This window comes from Carassius gibelio, chromosome B11, assembly GCF_023724105.1.
Source record: "Carassius gibelio isolate Cgi1373 ecotype wild population from Czech Republic chromosome B11, carGib1.2-hapl.c, whole genome shotgun sequence".
NCBI lineage: Eukaryota > Metazoa > Chordata > Actinopteri > Cypriniformes > Cyprinidae > Carassius > Carassius gibelio.
The window spans coordinates 19,944,523-19,970,642 of NC_068406.1; the positions used below are offsets into that span (position 1 = coordinate 19,944,523).

General features: G+C 35.1%; 1 protein-coding gene across 1 annotated transcript in view; it reads left to right on the plus strand.

Annotated features, from left to right (window-relative positions):
- The window catches only part of suclg2 (succinate-CoA ligase GDP-forming subunit beta), a 96,634-nt gene that overhangs the window by 26,824 nt on the left and 43,690 nt on the right, over positions 1-26,120 (plus strand). Inside the window, exons 3-7 of the mRNA XM_052568840.1 lie at positions 10,649-10,748; positions 14,074-14,164; positions 17,068-17,220; positions 18,010-18,099; positions 22,987-23,083. Of these exons, the coding sequence (XP_052424800.1) occupies positions 10,649-10,748; positions 14,074-14,164; positions 17,068-17,220; positions 18,010-18,099; positions 22,987-23,083 (531 nt within the window). The remainder of the gene's footprint in view (positions 1-10,648; positions 10,749-14,073; positions 14,165-17,067; positions 17,221-18,009; positions 18,100-22,986; positions 23,084-26,120) is intronic.

The following is a 26,120-nucleotide window of genomic DNA, read 5'->3' on the forward strand; positions in this document are numbered from 1 at the left end:
CCCATAATACAGAAAGCTCAACATATATGGATCATAAAGAATAGTAATTGGAGAAATGATTTGTGAAGTGGCTGTTAGAAATGCCTTTTAAATGATTGTACAAATACACACAAAGGGAATACAAGCTGCGTTTGAGGGAGCTCACAAATCAAAATGTAATTTCGCTTTGTTGACGGCTCGGCTGCGTTGATATTACACATGGCACATTATCATACCTCACGCCTCCAGACCTCACAGTGCTGCCAGCGTTCTACAAGCAGAAGGTGCGACACCATTATTTTGGTTATGTGGACTCTAAATTGCATGTTTTATTAGAGGAATTCTGTGGTCCATTGAGCACCAAATTTAGAAGAAGAAATACAGTTTTTTTCGTTCCCTTTCTGTCTGACTGTATGCTGTAGGTTTAATTTTTCTGTCAGTTATCTGGATGCTGAGGTAAAATCATGATCTTTTAAGTATTTTGAAAAATGATGTTATAATGTGTAAGTAGAGATCATGTGCAACTGCTGTGAAAAGGGAAATTAAAAGGTGTGATAACAGGAAACCAGCCCTTTCTTATATGGACAAAACACACTGGAATTGACTTGTGCAATTATTATTATTATTATTTTCTTTGTTGAGCACAAAAGTTATTATCAAAATATTGCAAAAGTATATTGCATAAACTGGTAGACTAGTCTTAAAAATGTAGTCTTCAAATTCTTTTATTCAATAATTTTTTTTATTCCGTTAGAAAAGTACTCTTTACTTCAAAACTTTAATTCAAAAACTTTGTCTATTTTATGTATTAGAGTCTGAGATTTTGTAATGTTGAAGAGAGAGGGCAAATATTTTTGCCTTTTAGGTCAGCCTTGCCATCTAATCATCCCATATGGTCTTTAATACACTTAGCATTGCATAGTACTTAATCTTTTATAATATTTGGTTTTGACCAAATATATTTAATCTTGATTTTTGTAAAAAGTTGCAACAAGATGTTAAAAAATCTGAAAATAATATAATAATAAAACATTATGAAAATAATAATGTAGTTTTGAACATATAATGTTATAATAATAATAATAATAATAATAAACCTAAAGTAACTACAAATGAGCATGTAAATCAAATATCTTTAAGTGTGAAGCATGCCCCCGGTGCGCAGTGTTAATTCTTGGTTTGTTCTACTCTTTATGGTCAGAACCTGACAAACATTTCACATTTCACATTTTCATGAGTGGATAAATGGTCCATGTGGCACGGTTCAAATGAGTAGCTCTATTTCATTCCACTTTTGGTTTATATGCATTTTATCAAACATGCATCAAACTCTTGTTATTGTTTAATAGAGATTTTTTTTTTTTTTAAAGTAAGAAATAAATAAAAATTGGCTTGTCAACCGGCTTTCTTTCTTTGTAGCATATGTGCTTTAATTAGCATGCTAATTAACACTGCCACTTTATATATATATATATATATATATATATATATATATATATATCAGTTGTTGGATATATATATCAGTTGTTGGATTACTAGTCAGCCATCATGAACCATCTCTACACCCTAGCCTTCCAAATAACTCTTAATGTCTACCATAGTGCTTCTGGATGCTGAATTTTCTGATTTTGTTTTGACCGGGTGTCTGTTATCCACCCAGTCTTTTGCCAATATCTCGTACTTCGTGAGCCTGTAAAATCTGAGCAGTAGCTCTGCTTTTCACAAGGAGCTGAAGAGAGACTGGGGACGAGACAGCAATGTTGACTGACATTAACATGGATGTTGACAGCTTGTGGAGTGTTCCCGAGTGGAATAAAGCGGCGAGCCAGCCAGGGGTCAGATACCACACCCTGATTTACACACTCGCTCGGACTCAATCACATCCAGCCTGCCTGCCTCAGAAGCAAGGCGGCAATCTCTTGCACTCCCTTCTTCCCCTCTGTTTGATATTGTGCTTGGACAATGAATCAGAAAGGCTAATGAAAGCCTCTCAGCTTCCCTGAGGAAACTTTCCTCACTTAATTACTTCAGCCTCCTCTGGTGAGCTTGAAAAATGCTTTTTTGGAGCCAGTGCAATCTCTCTTGGATTAATCCCTCACAAAATTGATGTTTACCATGCAAGCAAACCGAGTATAACCAATCTGTATCTTGTTAGCGCTTGTGAAACTGGCAGTTGATCATCTGTAGAATTAACTCAAAACATTACATTCAAGGCAAAGATTTTATAAAGTTTTGGTGCTTAAATTAGTTCGGTTGGTGTTTATGCAGTGTACTAAAAACTAATTAGGCTTCCGTTTGGTTCGTCTAGACGTGAAAAATCACCTAAGCTTTGGAGGTAACTACTTTGGAAATAAAATGTCAGTCAGCTAAAGTTATATGAGTGAATATGAGCTTCAGCAAAGTCGCTGACATTTTGGCAAGTCAGCGGTATCATTCTATGAAGCTGTACCGCTGCATAAGTTCCCAGAATGCATCAGGACTGACAGGATTTCAGCACACAATGCTGTCATACACGAAAGATGGATGATGTGTGGAATGTTCTTACCATCATTGCCTAACTGGAACCCTGAGGAAAACAACCATTCTTATGCTAGTTCATTATTTTCACCATGCAACATCAAGTCACGTGTAATTTTCATTTCATTTCACCTCTTATCCTCACAGAAAAGCATGCTGAAAAGCTTTAATACTATTTGCACGCCACGTACCCGGTGTGTTTCCATTCACCATGTCTGATGTAGGTGGGTGAGATTTGAAGTAAGGTTAATGTGCCGCTCTCAAGGGCATGGTGAACAGATTTGCCATTTCCTGTAGCAGGAGAATGTTCTCGCTGCCAGATGTTGTTGCAGACATGCGGAGAATGGAGGACGAGATGGCTATAAGAAGAGAGAAGATATTGAAAATGTATGAAAAATGCTTACAGATGGAGTCTGGAATTCTAAATATAGATTTTTCTTTAGAGGCTGTGTGAGATAATTGTGAAAGCAGAATTGCAATTCTGTGCTTGCTGGATTTGTGTGGACCAATGGATATGATAAAAGGTGGAATTTTAATGGGTCCAGAGCTCCTGTTTCTTCTGAAACTTTAACCGTTAAGTTCTTTTCATCCAAATTATTCTGAACTATTTATTATAGTGCTTGCAAAGCAGCACTGTATTGATTTTCCTGCAAATTCTTAGTTGTTTTCTTCTGCTTTGTACATGCTATATGCAATGTGCCTACAAGCAATCCCTTTAGCAGATAAATGCATACAATTTAGTATTTTCTTACTAAACCAAAACTGACCAAAATAATCAGACTCATCCTGCAATGCAGATTTTTATCCAATCAAATGCAGTCTAGAATGAGAAAGCAATGACTAGTAAGTAGCACATCATAGTTGATGGCTGTGATGTAATTAAAGTCTATAGCATATTTTTTAAAATATATTTTTAGTATACATATATATATATATATATATATATATATATATATATATATATATATATATATATATATATATATATATATATATATACTCCACACCTAGTGTTGGGCGATATGGTAATTTTTCAAATCATCATATTCTCAGAGATCGACGATATACGTTATTATTGTGCATGGGTGGAGCAAGAGAGAGACTCTTTGTTATTATCATAGCATATCTATTTAGTGTTTTAAACTATGGAAGTGCGCAAGAGAGAGCCTATGGAATCACCAAAAATCGATACATACTGATAAACTAATGTTAAATATAAAAAAATACTGTATTTAAAGCATCTAGTTCATATATTTTCGGACGCAACTGTCATATCGCGTGTCCTGTGACAAATATGCCGCATCATGGGCATGGAAAATATTTTGCAATTTCAGCCTTTTTTCTTAAACTTTAGATTTAAATAAAAATATACTTATGAATATTTAAATTTAACTTCACTTAAACTCTCTTTGTCTTACTGACAGAATTTTAGCCCTCTACTAAATTAATGTTTTTACATTTCTCTCATTTTTTTTAAGCCTTTACCATGTAATGGTGGTGCTGTGTTGTTAATTCTTGTACAGATGTCTGACACATGCTAAGTCTTTAAAGCCTAAAAACTTAAGATTACCTTAAACTTAATATGTATTTCTTAGCAGCCTTCCAAGCCCTAGTATTAACTCCAGGAAATTAATCTTTAATATGCTGTTTTTTAAAAGCGTTTTAATTCTTAAAAGCTTGATGTTTTAGCTGCAGCGCAGGAGCACAGCAAAGTAATTTGGTTTCTTAATTCTCCATTTATTGTACTACAAATTATGGATACATTTATGGTATATGAGTCTATAGTGAAATAAATTCACATACAGTGTTCATTTTCTTGTGCACTGTGTGACTTTCTGTAATGTGATCATCTGAAAATGTGAAAACCCTCAAGAGACTTGAGGTAACCTAGTTGTCCTGTTCTTCAGCCTGTTCTGGTGGTACGCAAGGTTTTGTGGCAGGTTCTTTACTTTGCTGCATCTCTCTAATGGAGGTGGGAGATCATTATGAAGGATTGTGATGAGGAGCAGCTGGATGAATTTAACAAGAACTCAACTGTCAGTGACGTGGTGACAGCTGAAGTTGAAATAACACACATGAAACTTGAGACAGAAGAAGTGGCCCTCTCGTACAACCTCTGCTCTGTTTCCAAGCAGACAGGCATCATTAGACAGGAGTTAGCGCCAGATCATTGTTCCTGTGCAGGCAGGAGCAGATGCTGATGTCTAGAGATGGAAAACACTGCAGCACGACGACACACACAGGTCAAGCACTCGAGTCTGAGCTGTGATCTGTTTATCATCCAACAACAAATTAGGATGGAGAAAGAGAGTACTTATGCATTATGGTATAAATAAATGTTGCTTTAAGTTTTTAGTAGTTTCTAAAGTAGGCCTGGGAATCGACTCTCAAGGTTTTCATTCCATGTTGTTACAACTGTATTATTATATTTGAACAACAATACAGTAAACATTTTATATTGTGATTATTATTACAATTTCTATCTATCTATCTATCTATCTATCTATCTATCTATCTATCTATCTATCTATCACGTGAGAATCACAATATTTTGTTTGGCGATACTGTATTTGATTCTCAAAAACGGAATATCAAAAAAATAAAAAAAATAAAAATTTCATGGCAGTTGTTTCTTTTTGAGTTTACATCCCGACCACTAAATGGTCTTCATCTCTGAACGACAGTGAGACCGAGACACTCACTGCGGGACCGTGGCATGGGTGCTGCCTCGGTACCGCTGCATCCCGTGTGAAGAGGGGCTCACGCGGGGCAGGTCGAGGTGGGCAGTAGGGTGCAGCTTTCTCTCATTTTGGGTGTCATTTTGTGTAGTTGGGTTGTGCTCACTTTGCTGTTTCAGCAATTCAACACATAACATAAATACAAAGTTAAATAAATAGTTTATCTATCTAGTGAACCCTCAATATGTATACTTAAAGCCTTTTGCAATCTTTTTTGGGGGCAAAATAATAGTTGTTGGTTTGATTTTTAAACCGTCATTAAGAAAACAAATTCTGTCCAAATAGTGATATTGATGTTCTTGATGATGGTTTTTCTGAGCTAATTATGTTTCCCATTGCATGTGTAAAATTAATACAGTAATTTGCTGTAATCGCAGTGACTGTGATGTACACAGAAGGAAGATCCTGTGACCCTATTATCTTGGGATGTTTCATTTACTTATATTTGCCCTATAGTTAAACATTATCTTCAGTAAACAGTACATCTCCCAACTCAGTCCTCCTGTTTAGAATGTTTTTTTTTTGTTTGTTTTTTCTCGACCCATTTTATGGCCTTAAACACACATGAGGGATCTTGACTTCCCCTTGTTTTCTCTCGGCTGTCTGAAACCGCACTGTTTCCCCTGAACCCTGCTCCACACCCCATTACCACAGCCCCATTGCTCTCGCTGAATATCAAACAACAGGACACCTCTGTGTCTTGTACCCTGCAGTCATGTCCACAGCCATAGAGACATTAGGTCCTCAGAAAATAAGAAACAGTGAAGCAGAAGCAGCATCCCAGCGCTGAACTACTGATTGCTGTCTTTGGTACACGAGCTTCAAGTTCATTTGAACTCATTAATGAGGAACTGGGAGGGGGTCTGTGTTACTTCTGTTACTTCTCATGCCATGTGAACTGTACATACATATTTGCTTCTACATGTAATTTTGTTTTCCTTAATAGTATGTTAGGACAAGAAAATATTAGCTTCAGTAGGCAGTAGTTTGTTTATTTTAAACTCTTGCTCCTGGGCATTTTTTGCCCTCAAATTATGAAATGACAGTAATGCAAATTATACCCTGAATTAACAGTGTATGTTAATTTAGCTTCAGTTCAGTTAATTAATGAGATAATCAAACAGTGTACTGAACAAACACACTCTTGGACGTTTTGTTTGTGAAGTCGACCTCTGATAATTTGGCAGACTTAAAGATGATGCTGGCTTTCAAGAAAATTTATTTTCATGTCATTAGATGTACTGTATGGCACAATGACATGTTAGTAACGATACAAGATAACTTCATGAAATATTTAATTAAATATGTTCTAATAAACTGTGGACTAGTAAGGATATGGACTAAATATATAGATATATTATTGTTACAAGGCATCTATAAGTCGTAAAGCATTAATTTCTCTTTATTTAATAAAATATCTTAACTTTAATATTACAAAAAGTGTAAAAAAAAATGTCTGAGATCTTAAACTTTGTGTTGTGTATCTGAATGAGATTAGATATTACATTGTTCTTATAGCTAAGCAGAACTGAAACCATACATTTCAGCTATTTGCCTAGAGAATAATTGAACTGAGTTTAATTTATGTACTGAAATAACTAAAATGTAATTAAAACTGAAATGAAAAATAATTAAAACACGTGTGCGTGTGTGTGTGTGACAAGAACTAACAAAATGACTAAAAAACAAAGATATTCTGAAAATAAACCTGATTCAGTATATGAATTAAAACTATAATAGTATCCCGATGATACTAAAATAACATGAACATGACATTGACAAGGCAATTACACTGTTTCCCTGATGAACCTCACTAATTAATTTCTATTTAATAAATAACCCTTTTATTCTATTGTATTAAATAAATGTTGCACAGTAAATTATAACAAATATCACGTAAGGTCTTAATTCGGTTAAACATTGTGTGTTCAAAAACAAATAACTTAAAAATAAAAATAATGTGATAAAAACATTTTACAGCTCCGTTTAGTTTTTTTTTCAGACATGAGAATGCCATTGCAATACAGAACACTTTGCCAACTGTCTTATTTTTGCAACAAAGTGTGAGTATATACCAACCCACACTTTCCTAAAAATAGGTGACAAAATGTGTTTTCTCTTAGTTATCACTCTGCCCATCTCTGCCTCAGACACGCAGCCCACAGAACGTTCACAGAGCTTTTGATATAAATGCTATTGTACACAAAAGTAGCAAAATCAGGCATACACAAAAAAATGCACATAAATACTGTTGTGTGGAAACAAATAATAATAACCTGCCTTTAAGGCTTTTGTGGTCTGTTGATCTTGAGAAGACAATGTAGGTCTCGCACCTGGAGCTCCAGGCTGTTCCTTGAGAGACAAATGTCTGCATTAACTTCATATATCATCTTAAGATGTAACGTGATGTGTAGCTTCAGGTGAAACAATCAAAAAGGCAGCTTTCTTTCTTGAAGGCATTTGAAGTGTCACTTTGTGACGGTTGAATTAAATTGTCAGCATGAGTGTTGAACTGTGGTGCAAAAATAAATAAATAAATTGTATGATGTATATAAACTCATTTTAAAACCATAAAGCCATGGGCCATGTACTTCCTCCACTTTTTAATTTGCTGCTCACATCATTAATCTATGAGAAATAAGGATGCTGTGAGTTAAAGTACACCATTTGGCATGGGCATTACTCCTGAACTCGCTAATTAGAGATAATTGACATGAAGTGATGGATTGCACGTAATGTACTGAGATTCTGGATACCATCCAGTACTTGATTAGATAATGATGATATACATGTATATATTTCATTGATATGCATGCAGACATAGAGGACTGTACAGTACTTACAATCTCAACTCAGTATTCATTTTATTCATTTATTTATATAAAGAAATGTATATTTCTATTAGAAATGAATATTTAAAAATGACAGTAAATGTTAGCCTACTATTTAAAGAAAATCCTTTACTTTTTATTCACTAAGGAATCCTGAAAAAAATTCACTGTTTCCACAAAAAAATATCAAGCAGCACAACAGTTTTTAACATAATATAACAACACAGCCATTTTTAAGATAATAATAATAAATACCAACCTCTAAATCAGCATATTAGAGTGATTTTTTGACACTGAAGACTGGGGTGATGATGCTGAAAATGTAGCTTTCTGTCAAAGGTGTAAATTACTTTTTAAATATATTCAAATAGAAAACAGTTCATAAATGCACTTCACAATTTTACTGTTTTTACTATATTTTTGATAAAATAATTTACATTTTAAGAGTCTTAAAATAAGCAAAAAAAGCTGTACTGTTCTCAAAAAATATGTTAGCAACTATAATGGTGTTGTATTGGGGGGAATTTTAATTGATTAATCTCAAGTCTTCTCACAAAAATCCATTAAATGATGTAAAATGGCTGGATAAACCCTTCTATTAAAGCACATCTGTTGTTCACACAAACAGTGTGTGTGTGTGTGTGTGTGTGTTTGTGTGTGTGTGTGTGTTTATGAATATTGCTGCAATTCCTATTTCACCTCCAAAAAAGAGCTTCTTTAGTTAACAGCTTAGCCTAGTAGCTTAGCAGCTAAATTCACAACATCCACAGGGGTGTTTATGATTTCGGCATTTTCTTGCTAACAATGTATTTATTTGACTGTTCATAAAGTCACACGTGTCTAAAATACAGTGAACTAATTATATAATTTCCTTTTTATTTTTTTTTCATTTTGCGTTACATTTTTCTAGCCTATTACTGTACATGCCTGAAAGCTTAATGTAAAGCTGTTCTCCACGTACAGTAGACCATCAATGCATACCATTTCAGGTAATAAAAGAGATAGTTTATTTAAAAATGAAAAGTCAGTCATCATTTATTCACTCTGTTTTGCTAAACACTCGTGGATAATCTGTCTGTAATTTTTCCATCTCTTTCACTTATTCCATATCGCTCTCATCTCTGGCTCTCTGTAGCGCTCATCACATTCCGGTGTGGAGGAGTTCCCTGTCTAACACTATCAGATCTCTTATCGGGACAGAGGTGTTCTGCTAAATCTTCATCCTCGCCTGCCTCTCCTCAGTTGTTATATCTCTCTTAATTTAGATGAAGTGATCCAGTGGCTTCCGTATCTCTGTTTTTGCTTCTTCTGTGTTCTTCTCCCTTACGGTCGCACACATGATCAATGCTATCAGCTCTGTGTGGCAGTGATAAATTATGCATGCGCTCCAGTCAATGGCTGAGTTGTGGTTTGGTTGAGACACAGCGGTGATAGCGAGTCTTAATCAGCACCTAAAGTGTGAGAACTCTTAACGTCCACCCCGGGGGCCATGAAGAGCGGCGTGGCTCTTTAGGAATGACTTATGTGGGAGCCGAGTACTTCATCATCTTGTGAATTTATCACAGCGCTCTTCTTTCGTCTTCCAGGTGCTTCAATTGGTTTAGAGCACCTGTCAGTCACTTCTGACTTTCCTGTTTATTTCCCAGATGCCTGCAGGACACTACGGTTCATCTTTGAATACATTTTTAGTTCTCAGACTTTTATGATCACTTGAAGTCATTATTCCATGTTCCAATTCATTGTTGTGGTTCAAACCCCAAGTCAAGCTGGATGCCATGGAAATGAGACATGATTTAAACAAACTGAGTGCTTATGGGTTTATATTGGTGACACTAGACAAAAAGTTATTTCTTTCGTTCTTTCGTTTTTTTTTGATACTTTGAAATTATTAAAATCTCATAATTTAATTTATTTAATTATTAATTAATTAATTACGTTATTTGTTTGTTTTTAGAAATAAAAAAAATATTCCGGATTTATTTTTATTTTTATTTTTTTAGGTATATGGAACAGCACTTTTTTCGGTTAAGTTATTCTGGCTTGCTTTTTGGAAAATGTGTGTAAAAAATGTCAAGTATAGAGAATACAGTATATAAATTGCACACCCTGGTAGAGTAATAAAGCAAAATTTCTGACGTTCTTTTAATGTCAGTCAGTCTACAGTCGCAGTATATGGTCCTTTTCACAAAATTGGATAAAATGATTCATACACCACCAATATTGATCAAATGTTTCAGCACAGTGTCTCATGACAAGCTATTATTTCCTCAGCCTTGTGCTTCCATCTCTGTGATGTTTCCGTGATGTGATGAATAATGACAAAATTGCCGACCGCTTTGGAAGACGCATCGACGAAACATGCCTGTGGAGATCGGCGTAATATTTAAAATCAAATAACAGCTGAAAACACCAACTCCTCTTCCGATCTCTGGCTTGTTTATCTGTGTGTTTGTTGAGGTTATGTACTGTGTGAGCCTCTTAAAGCCAGATTCGAACCTGCCTCACCCACCAAGCGCTACATTGGAGCACCTTCTTTTCTTGGCGTCTTGGGGTACTAATTTTTTATTTTTTTTGTCACTTTAGAAGCGAAGGAGATTGTCCTGAAAGCTCAGATTTTAGCGGGAGGAAGAGGCAAAGGAGTGTTCGACAGCGGCCTGAAAGGAGGGGTGCATTTAACAAAAGAGTGAGTACCTGTCTAGACCCATTTTCTGAGAAAGAATAGAGACTGTTTTCCGTTCCTTCATTCCTCTTTAAACCACTGTCATTATTGACACCTTGTATTTCTCACTAAGAAAATAGAGCAGAATATCTCGCTACCCCTCAGCATTTGTGATGTCCTTAAAACTCATTTGTAATATGGAATGATGGATTCCTTAAGTGAAATTGAAAGTGACGTGACATACAGCTGACTACGTTGACCCATACCTGGAATTCGTGCTCTGCATTTAACCCATCCACACACACCGTGAACACACACATACAACCGGAGCAGCCATTTATACTCAAGGGCACCTCAGTCGTGGTATTGAAGGTGGATTAGATGAACAAATTATAAGTGTTACAGAAACTATATATAGTTATAATACTCAAATATAGCAATCTCTGAAAACTTAAGCAGAAAACCCATGAGTTTTCCTCAAGTAGGGGCTGATTTATGATTGAATGCCTGCGTCTTGTATCACTGTCACGTAGTGTAATTTGGCATTTGGGATGAAGAGAATCGGCCAGAGAAAACTGAGAGTTTGCTAGTATGTGTTTCTTAAACTAAAACTTATTTTTTGTTGTTGTTTGCCTGCAGCCTTGTTATTTGTAAGATAGAGGAAGGGAGAGAGAGAGGAATAAGTGATCAGCAAATTTGCCCAATTTAAACATGCATTACTAGTATTATCACCACAGCTCTTTAAAGCACACATGCATTAAATTAATAAAATAATCATGTTGTGAAAAATACACAATAGTCTGGGATAACTTGTGTCTACATACGGTTTGATCAGATATCATCTTGCATCAGTGTTTCCTGCACGTAGGGCTGGGTGATATGGCCAAACAAATATCACGATAAAAATGTTCATATCAGTTGATATCGATAATTATCCTGATACATTTCAAATCTTTATTTCTTTCAAGTTTAAAGGCAGAATTTTTGCTCCAAAGTGTAAGTTGTAGACACCAAACAATTATTTATGGTTTTAAACTACTCTTTATGATTAGAACATGACAAACACTTCATATTTTTGAATTCTTTACACTTTTCCAGTCATTATTTCTTAAACAAAATAAATATCTTAAAGTGCCGCTATTATGGATTTTTTATCATACCTTTCAATCAGTTTGTAACACAGCTCTAAGTGAAGGAAAAAATAACTGAAAAGTTTTAAATCTGAAAGTGCACCGTGTATAAAGTTATTGCCTCTAAAAAGAAAGAGTTGACACGGAATCATTGACGTTAGTTATTTTTAAAATGAATCCCAAGCTGTTTCATGTTGACATCAACATGAAACATTAGCATATTGCCCAGCAACTTGTTGGTCTTTTTGCGATGGCCTGAATGAAAATGCTCATTTGTTTTCTGCCACTTATATGCCACTTTTGGAGTAGTAAAAATAGCGATTTACCCAGTAACACTGTACACAAAGCAGCACTCTGCTCACAAACGCTGGTTTATTAGGCATTATTCGACCAATCAGACCAATCACAGCAGATTACAGTCACGCAAAGGAGGGGTTTGGAAAATTAATCTTTAAATGAATTGTTTGAGAGTCGTTGAGTAAAAATAAATGCATATTATAAGACAATGAAAATTTGACCTTGCATGCCTGTCAACCTGTTGTTGGGGACTCCCAAAACCAAAATATGAACCTTTCATTACACATAATATGGGCACTTTAATAGAAAAATTTATTTATTAATTTCTGCGTGTTCTAATGGGTAATATTGTCAAATCAAGAAACAGACTTTGATGACATGCATTTTCAGCACAGTTTGCAGTGCAAGCTGCAATATTAATCATATTAAAAAAACTCTACAGTAGTAGTAGAAATGTAAAAGTGTAAATGTATGCCCATTGTCAAAAACAGCAACATCTATAAAAGATTTAACAACCTAATTTTTTTATATTATTATTTGGACTGTTTAAGGTTTATTAAAATAAACTATTAGTCTTTCACAATAACATACATCATTTAGATCACGATAACCGATGTTAGCAATGCACACATATAGCATCTCAATACCATGTTAAATATGCAACTGTATGGCTTCTAGTTATTTGTATGAAAAACAGTAATCCTAGTACACTTAGTGTAAATACACAAAACATATCTATATTCCATTACTCTTTTAATACATGTCTACATTAATAATATAATACATTTCTATATATATGAATATTCTAGATTTTTGCAATAATACCATGGTGCAGTTAGTGTTACTACAGTAAATTCATGGTAAATGACGGTGATTTGATTTAAAAGTCTTCTGACTTCTTCGTTGCACACAGTGTTTCTCTTGTTTGTCAGTGCGTTTTCATCTGAATTCAAATTAGTTGAAATTATCGAGCCATTTGGGAGTTGTTCACTAAATTCAAGTGCTTCACACTGGATTTTACAGCGAGTGCATTTACTTATCAGCAAGTAAACGCATCTGCTCTAGTAAACTTGTTCATGAGTTAGCGATTAGAAACAAACTCACTCATTTATGCAACCCTTGCGCTATTACACTAAATGATTGCTTTGGGTATCTTAAAGTTTCTGTGGTTTGCACATTACAGGATGGACAGTGATTGGGGGTCACATTACACAATATTTACCTTGGAAGAATCCCTGACATTTTTTCATTTACAAAATGCATGCGCGAGAAATCATGAAGGTACACTCGTGAAACTACGAGTCCTCCACCTGAAAATTCCCATCTTCTATGGTTCTCTCTCATTGGCTGTATGTCATCACCGATGTCGTTTCCAGTCAAAACTCATCACAGACACGTTCAGATGTTAAGCCTGGGGAATATTTCTCCGGCATCAATACCTGTCTTTGATAATTCACACCACGTATCATCAGTTATGTGTCTGCGATCTCCAGAAAACTGTCAGTGAGCAAAGATCAGGCATGAAGTCATGTAGTGTATACTAAAATCATTCCTCTTTCATTCCTTTGAGTTCACAACTGACTGCCTCACTGAGCCGAGTCAATTTAAAATGAACTGAGATTGTTTACTGTGATGTATATTTTAGGTTCGTGTGAGTTTGTTACAGGTTAGTTGTTCATATGACAACTAAAGCTACTGTAATTAAAGATACATATTTACAACAGAGTTTTGATGTATAAATGAATAGTATTCTATAATTAATAAAAAATGCAGAAACACTATACAAAAATCATGATCCAACTGGATCAACTGTTAAGTGAATCTTAGTTTGGGAGACATACATTCATTTCTATATTAGTAAAGCAATTGGTTATTTGAAAGTCACCGTAAATGAAAAGCATAAAAATATGTTTCTCTTTCAGTCCTGCTGTTGTTGGAGAGTTGGCCGGAAAGATGCTCGGCTTCAGTCTGACCACCAAACAGACCCCTAAGGAAGGAGTGAAAGTGAAAACGGTATTAAAGAGAGCACTTTGTTTATCTCTGGCATATCATCTCTCTTTTTTTAATGTCGTTCCTTTGAATAAATAATCGCTTTCACACTTAGAAATGACATTCTCTTTATCTCTCCATTCTCCCGATCTTCCTGGCTGCAGGAGAAAGCTGTATAATACCATTTAAAGATGCTTTTTTTTTTCTTTGTCATTTTTTTAAAGAAATATTCTTTTGCTGTTAGCTGAGTTAGGTGTCGTAGGTCATTGAGATGAATACATCGTGTGAGTCAGACCTCATTGTGCAGGGAATGTTGGTAAACAGCCATTTCCATGTGTCACTAACAAGCCGAAATATGGTTTTCCTCCCTCTTTCTGTGCTTCTCTCTGTGTCTGACTCCCACACAGACCGCCATTCTCATACATCCACTCCGTATGTTTATCACTGTTTATCTCTCTCCCCCTCAGGAGGTAATGATGGCTTCCTGCACTTAGCTCGTGTTTGTCCTCTCATCTTTAAATGCGGCCTAGAGCTCCACATTATCATCCGCTTTTATTCCCGCCAGCTTCCCCTCACGCGACTGCCCCGAAACTTTTTGCAAGATGACGCCATCCGATTTTTGTCATTTTTTTCCTGCTCGAGAAACCGCTACGGGGAGAGGTGGTTGGGGGGGGGGCATATTCATAAAGGTTTCATAAAGGGAGGTGGTGAGGAGGAACAGTGGTGGGATATAAGCGAAAATAAATAAATGCTTTAGAAATGCCAACTCGAGCGTGTGGCATCTCCCCACAAACTTCTCACGCTGCATTTGAGAGAGTGTCACATTTGCTATTCAAGAGCCCTCTGGTTTCCTTCGCACATGGATGCGTTATTGTATAATGAGGTTTTCCTCATGAATTCAGAATATACAGTAGTATCGGTTTATTGAGAGGAAAAAAGAAAAGTATGTTTTGTGGAATCGTGTCCTCCTTTAAGCCTTCAGAAGATGTTGACCTGGATATATGATGCATATAATATATGAGCAAAAAATTGTTAATGTGGAAAAATGTACATAGAATGATGCTAAAACTTAAGCTTTACCGAATTGCGATTTAAAATAAATGTAAAAAAAGAATATTTCTGTACAGTGTAACAGTATGCAAATAAATGCATCCTAAGTGAACATATGAGAGTCATCCTTCAAAAACATTATAAAATCTTACCACCTCCTAACTTTAGAATGGTATCGTGTGTATGAATAATTGTTTTGTTGTTGTTGTTTTTTTTTTTTATAAGTAAAAATTATATGTAGGTCAATGGCTGTTGGCTGTTCGGTTGAAATAAATACATAAATATGTATTGAATAGATTTGATTTTGTACTCTTTATAGCCCTCAACCCTAGAGGGGATTGAATATGGATGAGGGTTTGAATATGAGTGGTGTTAAAAGGATGTAATTGTGTTGTCAGTCTCGGAGAGGAATGCTGCTTGTGAGCTGTCAGTGTGCCGTTAATGTGCCGTTTTTTACCCAACTATGTTAGCGCAGTCTGTCTCGTTGGCCTTCTCTCTTTCTTTTCTGCTGTAATAGACTGTGAAGTGAGGAGATAGAGGAAAGGATAAAATAGATGGAAGGACAATGCTGGAAATTGAATGAACAGGGGTGCAAACGTTTGGCTTTCTTCACAAGCTGAAAGGGATAAGAATGGACTCGGGTGCTGGAGATTGGAGTGTAGGTGAGACCGGGGCAATTGAAACACTCTACATTTCTTCAGTCTTAAACAAGAGTGATGACACTTATTTAACACATGTTCAGTAGCATTCTTTTCCATCCTGGGTGTGATTCCCCCTTTTGGTGTGAAATGTTCAACTGAAAATATAATTTATATAAAATTGCCAAAATATAAGTTTGTTTTGATGATGATTTTATTTTCTAGTTTGTTGGTTAAATGTAACAATGAATGACAGATATGAATGACACCTCAGATTCATGTAGACTGTTACTAATTGAAAGCTCTATCCATCCGTCCATCCATGTCTGTAGTACATATATATCTGTGTGTGTGTGTGTGTGTATGCATGCATGAGTGTTATTTAACAGTGAAGAGGGGACAGTAGTGTGTTATTGAATGTAAAAATGTTACTGATGCACCTGGTCTCCCCTACTTTTTATTTTATTGTATTTGTATGTGTTTATATTCATTGTTTTTGTTTTATGTATTGATTGATTTATTTGTGTTTGTGTGTTTTGTTTGAGCTATTTTATTTATGACTTATTTTTGTGTGTGTTGTTTGTTTTATTTTGCTTTGAGGTTTTTCGTTTACATTGAAGAGAGGAGAGTAGTCTGTTATTGAATGTTAAAAATTTACAAATAGGCCTAGCCTTTATTTTTTGTTTTGTTTTTTTGTTTTGTTTTATTTTATTTTATTTTTTTTATATTTATTTTTGTTTTCTTTTTTCTTATTTGTGTGTTTTGTTTTGTTTTGTAGCCTTTGTATCATTTATTTGTCAGTGAAAATGGAACACTAACACCTAATGGAGAGAAATAGAGTCGAGGTATGTTGCAGGCGAGATTCAAACCTACACAATCCAGTTGATTGTTATGGCTCTATTGAGTGTTATGGAACATGTCAAGTACACAAACACTGGCACCAAACCTTAGTCTCCCCTTGCTTTTCTTCCTGGTTCCTTCCCTCATCCTCTTTTGTGTGACTTCTCTTCCATCACCTTTTTATTAGTTGTTATTTCAGCCCAGTTATTGGTTGTTCTGTCTTTATCCACTTGCCATGTCTCATTGAGCTTCATGATGGTTGATTATCCAGTCTTAGAAGTAGCTGTAGGACCTGCAGCCAGTAAACCTGTGCTTCAGAAATAAGTCTGTTAATACACCATAATGAATAGATAACACGTAATGATGAATCCCGTCTCACCTGGTGTTTGTGCTGAGCAGGTGATGGTTGCTGAAGCTCTGGATATCTCCAGGGAAACATATTTTGCCATCCTGATGGACCGTTCCTGTAATGGACCCGTGATAGTGGGCAGTCCTCAGGGCGGTGTGGACATAGAAGAAGTGGCTGCCACCACGCCAGAGCTCATCTTCAAGGTATCTCAGTTGTTTCTGATTGAAAAGGTGTAGGAGTGAGTTACTTTGTGATTTTCTGTTAAATGGGTCTCTTTTTGTTATGTTTCGATATGAACTAGCAATAAATATAACATGTATAAGTTGTTACAAACAAAATATAGAAGCAGAAGTATGTATTTACTTATTTTTTTTTAGTACAGTTTAAAAAGTCAGCATATAAGAATGGCTAAATTGAGCTGGAAAATGCATGGAAATGCCATATATTAAAAGTTGTGCTAATGTCAATAATAAATGTCTCTGATATACAGGTAGGTTAAGATTTTGGGAGAAATGTTCTTGGATTAGAGACCCGCTGCATCATAAATACATAATATTCAACACATTACAATACATTTTCAAAAAAGAAATACACATTGCAAACACAGATATTCACAATGTAGCCTTGTCCACCATTAAAAGTGAACCACAATTCTGTTTTTTTTCCCTTTGATGGACTTCTTTTACAGATAAACTCATATTAAGACGTGTAACAGATGCTTCTCGTTCTTGGAGCTCTTTTTGATGTTGGTTTCATGCATTATCGCTCTCGTGTGTCTATCTCGTTATATGAGTGATCTTTTCGAGATGGCCTTATAATTGCAAAGCCGTTGTTTTCCAGCTCTCGTTTTTTTTTTCCTCGTTTCAGTCTGGCTGCATGCCAGCGCTTAGTTGCAGCTCTCTTGATTTTAATACAGACATCATCCACTTTGTGTCAAATTTTAGCTGATGGTTGCTTTTCTCTTGCTTTCTCTCTCCCGTCTCTTGCCTCAGGAAGTCATAGATATTTGCGAGGGGGTCCGAGACGACCAGGCACTACGTATGGCAGCTAATTTGGGATTCAAAGGACCGTTGGAGAGACAGGTAATGGGTTTGGACTGAATCGCTGCCAAAGAGATTTTGCCATTAGAGTGGTGTCGTTAAGCACAGTGGCCCCCAACTTACATCACCTCCCCCAACCGTCCTCCATGTCTCCATTTTTCCTCATGGACAAAGCGAGAGTAATGGACATGATGACTCTGCCAATACAGTCATTAAACATTTCTTGTATCGTTTAGGCCTCAGCAGACATCACCGGTCGTCAACAGTTCGTGCTTGTACATCGTTCACATAAACTGCCACCTATAAACCGGTCGCAGATTTTCTGTGACTACCTTCACCGTAAACGATAAGCACAAGTTTGAATCTGTAAGATTTAATGACATTTATACCAAGGCCTCATACAGGGTCTCTGAGTGACTCCTGCTTCCTCATTTTCACAAAATGTGCATTTTTTCTTATTTATAAATGGAGGGTACACATTTTTATGGACACTTAACATTTACCTATTGCTCTTTATATTTTTGGGAATTTAGGAGGGAATTTAAGAACATGCAAATCTATGGAAATGATTCGGAAAGTCAAAATATGAATACTGTATAAATCATTATCTAGTCTTCTATAAGTGTTACAAAAGTATGAATTACAAATTTTTTGTATTACCAATGTATGAAATATGAAAGCATTACAAACTCTACTAAATTGTTCCAGGAGGTCGAAATATTTAGATTTTTTTTGTGACAGCATTAAGAAATCATAAAAAATATTACAATATACAGAAGTATTACAAACACATGAAATATCTGAGAAATCTACAAAACGTTAATGAAAGACCGTTTTTCCTAATCTACAAAGGTTTTGCGAGAATATGAAATTTATGAAATATGACTGTATTACAAGTCTTTCACATAAGTGTTGCAAAACTATGAAATACTAAAGTATCAAAAATTATATTCTAGGTATTACAAAAAGACAACTATTATACCTTTTTTACAGAAAATTAAAATATGATTACATGTTAAAATAGTGCTATTAAACGATGAATCACTATTAAAGTTTTTGTTTACATAATGTATGTGTGTGCGTATTTTAGCTATAGTTATTAGCTGTATATAAATACAAACACATACAGTATATATTTTGAAAATATTTAAATGTATATAGTTATATTCATTATCATTTGTATTTTCATTTGTGTGTATATATATATATATATATATATATATATATATATATATATATATATATATATATATATATATATATATATTAGGGGTGTAACGATACGCGTATTCGTATTGAACCGTTCGGTACGACGCTTTCGGTTCGGTACGCGGTACGCATTATGTATACCGAACGGTTCGTTGGAGTAATTAATTATATTTGAAAAAAAAAAAAAAGAGAGAGAAAGAAATATAATGATATGCGTTCAACAAGGTAGCCCAATAACCCAAACAACGTAACAGGCAACGCCCCTGACACTCCCGAAGAAGAAAAAAACACCATCTTATATGTTTATGTTAGGCTACTCAGCAGGCGCTCGCTCACTCAGTACGCGCTGAAGGCTCGTTGCAAAATAGCCAATGCGTTTAACAGACTAGAAATGAGAAGATCCTCCAATAACCAACAGGTCTGGTGTTTGGGTGCACTTTGGATTCCCTTTAAGCTATAATGGTGATGGCAAGAGAGTGGTGGATAAAAAAACAACGGTATGTCGCATCTGCAACATGACAGGGTACACCAGCGGGATTACAAAAAAAAACAAAAAAAAAAACAGCGGGAATATCTGGGATATATGCGTCAGTACTATCTGGGAAAAGACGAAAAAAAGGAGAAACATGCACGCAGCAAACTATCCCTGCAGCATTTAGACACTATAGCTTACAGGGAATCCAACCCAAACACCAGACCTGTTGGTTATTTTAGGATCTTATATTTCTGGTCTGTTAAATGCATTAGACATTTTGCAACGAGCCTTCAGCGCGTGCTGAGTGAGCGAGCGCCTTAGGGGCCGTTCACATATCGCTCCTAAAAACGCATGGAAAACGCTAAGCACGTCTTTCTCCTCCTTTCCAAAGCGCTCGGGCAGAAGCGCTCATGAGGTGTCTGTCTTTGCTAAGCAACAATGACGTGCTCTCTCCATGAGACGCGGAAATTTCAGCGAAGGATAAATGGATTTGCAGCTCTAAAAATCGCTTGCAGTAGCTCTGCTACTGAATTTATTTCAAAATTGCAATCCATATACAACTATGATCAGCTGATCCTTCATCTTGGCTGAGCTCTCAACGTTGTTACGGGAAAGGATGAAGCTGATTGGTTAGTTCTTGTCACATGACCCGCGGTGCGCTTGCGGCATTCTGAAAAGTTGAGATGTTTTTACATTTTGCTGTATCTAAAACGTATCGAACCGAACCGAACCGAACCGTGACATCAGTGTATCGTATCGAACCGAACCGTGAATTTTGTGAACCGTTACACCCCTAATATATATATATATATACATATATACATATACATGTATTTAATATATAGACATTACATTTTTCTTAAATATACACATTAATTTGTGTGTATTTATATATTATTCATAACAAATATATACAGTAAACACACATATTATTTTAATATAAACTTTTATTTTGGATGTGATTTAATCACAATTAATTGTTTGACAGTTCTTGTTAAAAAGAATCTAATGAAAGGATTCGTAAGTGTTATGAAAGCAGTTTAAAGGGATCTGCAGTAGTTCATGTCATTATTAAATCATGTTAACTTATAGAATCTCTCAACATTGTTTATCTGTGTATACAAATGTAGGATTTTGTCTGTACAGACACTGGAGAAGCTTGGCATTATGGAAATGACTATTAAATGTCTGGCTTGTCAGTTTGGCTCTTCTAAAGTCATGCTTTCACAGCGCATCTTTTGCGAGCATCTATTTGAGTCAATGCTAATTAGAATGTTTGGGATGCAGTATAGCGTTAACTCAGCTTCAGCACTTTGAAGTGCAGCGATATGACAAAGAGCCGGCGCTCGCCTCTGCGTGCTGATGAGAGCAGCGCTACAATGTTTTCTGTCAGCATGCGCTCATTATCAAAAGCGCTTCCATTGGCTACGGGAAAGGGAGATGTCATTTGAGCTCTTAAGCGCTTTGAAAGTAGAATTTGTTAGGATGACATGCTTTCAGCAAGCACATGATATAGCAAAGTGTTGAGCAATAAGCAGTCGATTATCTTTCCTGTCCTCAGCTCTCGTCAAACCTTAGCTGTGGTAAACCGATTCAGATGCCACCTTCAGTAATGAAATGAATGGACAAAAATAAATAGATTTGACGCTTTACAAATAATAACATTTACCATTTACTTTTTATATTTTGGGGAGAGAGAGATTAATTGATTGATTGATTGTTTGTTTGATTGGTTGATTGATTGCATAAAAGCCACCATGTCCATCGCTATAAGTAAACCACAGATTTAAAAAAGTAATTTGTTCAAAAAATGTTGTTCAAAGGAATAGACCTGAAAATATAGCAAATATGTATTTTGAAAAATCACATTTTATTAAAATTTAGAATTGTTACAGAATGTAAGACGTGTTACAAAGTACTGAATAAATCATTATATAATCTTCCATAAAAGTGTTGCAAAATTATTAAATATTCAGAATCTACAAAACTATTACAAATATAACATGATGGCACTGCAAAATTTAGTTAAGAAAGTCAAAATCCTTAAATTTTGTTACCAAGTGTAAAAGCATAATGAAATTTAAATTCAGTCCTATAAAATATTAATTATAATCCACAGAAGTATTAAAAACAAGACATACAAAAAATATTAGAAAATCAACAAATGTGTTACTTAAAGGTAAAATAAAAAAAAACAGTTAAATCATTCATGTAAGTTTTAGGAAATGTAAGACAAAAAAGAATGAAATGTTTGCAAAATGGTACATAAAGTCAAAGTATAAAAGTGTTATGCTTACAAAGTATTGATTCATGAAAGTGTTATAAAAATATGAGACATTATATATATATCAATATATGCAGAAATATTACAAATATATGAAATATGACGGTATTGTGAAATATACAAGAAAATGTAACCAAGACAAAATACTGTGAAATTATGAAAGTATTAGGACATCTCGCAGAACAAATAAAAAAAAAAGAAAAATTAGAAGTTTTTATGGAAATATTAATTATTATAAAATCTTTCGCAACCATGTTACAGAAGTATAAAATTATCACATAAAAGTATCAAAAATATATATTAAATATAAAAGTATTTTTAAAATGTACAAAAGCCATGAAATATTAAACATTAAAATATCCAATACAATTAGATTTCAAATAATATTTAAAAACAAACAAACAAAAAAAACATTTAAAGCACAAATCTTATGAAAGTATGAAAAGTTACAGAACCTATGGATTAAAAGTTGTTTAGAAGTTGTTATAAAAAGCAGAAATTACAAAATCATCAACAAATCAGTGTATTCTAAATTCTGATATAACTAGCAAATCTCACTATCCAGTTTCCAGACGCGTTCCTGCTGTAAACCTGATTTGCGTAGCTTCTGGGAATTGGAGAGAGCTGCTGGACGTTGTTGTGTCTCTCAGCAGGGACACATTAGCTGCCAGCGTGACTCTGATGAGTTATTGGCCCTCCCGACTCCAAATCAATTTCTGTCCCGTTTGAAGTTTTCCACGGCAACTTCTCATTGTCTTGCCAGTGACCGTTCAGACCAGCGGAGCAGGTGTCCGGTCAAAGATGCATCCTCATTATTGCACAGTGTACAGTATATAACCCAGAATGTATAAATATATGTCTTCAGATGTGCTTGAGAGATGTCAAGGTAGTCTGAATGGCTTATATAAGCTCTCAGAGCTGTGCAGCTGGGTAATTAGTCCTCTCTGTGCTTCTGTCACAGGCTGCAGATCAGATTAAGCGACTCTATGATCTGTTCCTCAAAGTCGACGCCACTCAAGTCGAAGTCAATCCGCTTGGAGAAACACCTGAGGGACAAGGTAAGACGTGCGTGTGTATGTGTTTTCATGCATGAATGATAAAAACGCTTGCTCACGGATTGCATAAGAGCTTCTGCAAAGATCCAAATAGGACCTTGCAGCTTCCAAAGATAAATGTCATTTCACACTAGTGTTTTTTATCAAACTCGTGGATATGGAGAGTGCTGCCTCAGCAAAACTTTGCATGGCTTCTCCCACGTACCAAGGCCACAAATATATTCGTAATATGACCAAATACTACTCCCAGTACCATTTCCACTTGTTTTTTTTTTTTTGTTTTGTTTTGTTTTTTATAGCTACCTGTTAGGAAATGATGTAGGATGTTGTAACGTTTATTGGTATGAAATTACATACAGTAGGTCCAGAGAGGGTAATGCCTGCAGTATTAGCCTGTCAAATTAAAGAAGGGGAGAGAAATCATCTCGGCCCCGCTCCAGAGTGGCAAAATGATTTAGTCCTCATAGGGGCCGTCACAAAAGTGCCACCACATTTTCTCTGCTTTTTTTCATTTCTTTTTTCCTTGCTTTTGTGCTGTGTTTTTGTTCTTTTAATTATTTTTTTATTTTTATTTGTCTTTTCTCATCTTATTTTACTTTTTTTATTTTTTTAAATTCATGTATTTTTTAGTATATATATAAAATTAAATATAATAAATAGATTTTAATTAGTTTATTTTTTTCTGTTTTTAAGTTTTATTTTACTTTTGTTGTATTTTTTCTGTTCTTTTTTTTCCTTTGTTATTATTGTCTTTTCTAATTATATTTTGTTTTGTTTCATTTTGAACTTCTTTTTTTTCACCTTTCTCTATTCTTCTTAACCCTTTATATTGCTCTACATATTTGTCTTTATTTCAGGCTTTCATTTATTCTTTAGGTTTGTTTGTTTTCTCTCTGAAAATCAGAATAGATCTTTTCAGGAAACACTGACATTAATAATTTTCTTCACAGCAGCATCAAAACAAAAGTCATCAAATGGGTTTGGCTGTCTTTAGATACATTGTTTGCTTTGTTTTGTTCATCAAAATTGACAATAAATGTCTTGGTCTCCTATTTAAAGCACTTTCAAATGTATTCTCAAACTGCATGTTTTCATTAAACATCAAAAAACGCTGTTTTGTCGGCCTGCGGTGGTACAACTCTAGTTCTATTTTTTTTTTTTTTTTTTTACCGTCTCTGTTTTGCTTTCAGCTTCTGTCTTTATCTGTTCTTTACCAATGTTTTCCTGCAAAAGTTGTTAAAACTCTCCTAGTAACAGTGTAAAGTAGAGTTTGATAATAGCTCAGTGAACCCAGTGTACTTCCCTACACAGATTAGCTTTGTTAGCGAGTGCCGAGTCCCTGCAGGCTCGAGAGACTTCGAAACACTACAAATGAGAGAGTTGCTGGGTCTGGTCACATACGGCCAAGACAGTCACAGAAAACTCTATTCCCAGGCTAATTTTCTGTGTTTGTGTGGCTGTTTGTTGTATAAGATGCTCGCACTGCACAAAATAAGCTATTACACAGTGTCAGTAAAGATGGGCTTTTGTCATCAGCGCTGTATGACTGTGTTTAGTTTATCTGCAGCTCCCTTTCACTCGCTGTAAATCATTGCATTTGGAACTGCCATTCACCGATTTGCCACATGCACTAGATACATGTTTGAATAATAACAGATGCTTTGAAAAACTCATATTGAACAAATTGAACGTGTCTGAATCTTGCCCAACTTGTAAAATAGAAACATTGACCATTACAACGCCCTCCTAAACCAGTGAACGTCATCCACTTTCTGCAATTCCAGTGGTGTCATATGGATTTCTGTTTTATAAAGTCATCAAATAATCATTAAGACTCAAAATCAGCTTTCTTAACTGAACACCAAATTAGCCAATGATATCATATTCGTGAACTGCATTTAAATAAAGCTGCCTTTCGTTTTGGTCAAAATACAGTAATATTGTAAAATATAGTGAAACTTAAAATAACTCTTTTCTATTAAATGTATTTTAAAATGTAATTTATTCCTGTGAAGCTGTCATCATTCATGTCTTCAGTGTCACATGATCTCTCAGAAATCATTCTTATGAGATGATTTTTATTGTTGTGTCTAATGTATTTTTTATAGGGCTGTCAAAAATAGCGCGTTAACGGCGTTAATTAGTTGTTTGTCGTTAATTACGTCAAATTTTTTAACGCATTTCACGCATGTGCAGTGTGACAAATTATTTAGGTCAGGAAAGTCTCGTCGATCTCTGAATTCTCAAGATAGTAAAAAACAGCGGCGAGCGCTGCGACGAAAACACAGAAGAAGCTTAAGGTTTTACCCCAGTTACTCTCAAATACATTCATGCCAAGCTCGATAAACAGAGATGACTTTGGTAGTTGATACGCTGGAGCTTCTTCCTGTTATAGCGTCCTGTGTTTCACACTGCACATGCGCAGAACGCATACATGCAATGCAGCGAAAATTACAGCTGTTTGGAAAAGCATTTGAATTTTTACTTGGTTTTACTGGCACTTGAAGCCTTCAGAACGTGAAAATATCGATCCTAAAGTATTGTGGCAGAGCAAATGAACACCTCCCAAAAGTGTGCCCAGAGTGCAGAGGGCGCATGTTTGTGTTTCTGAGTTCATTCTTTTGAGTTTCACTATGCATAATTTCATAGATATGTGGCTATATTTAACCACTGGTTCACCTAAAACTCTTACACTATCTGTAGTTAAATGGCATGGTTTTATATAGTGCTCAGGTAAATTTGATTAAGTAAATGTTAAACTTTTGAAATTCAGAAAAAAAAGAACCACATATTGATGAATCAATACATGAAAATTATGTATCTGTGTCCTGTTATTTATCTTTTGGTACGCATTTCAGAAAAAAAAAAAAAACAATGGTTAGGATTCAGGTGTAATTTCAAATATTGATTAATCATGATTAATCCACTGAAAATTCTGATTAATTTGATTAAAATTTTTAATCATTTGACAGCCCTAATTTTTGTATAAATAAAAAGTCACTTTTAATCAATTTAATGTGTCCTTGCTGAAAAAGAGTAT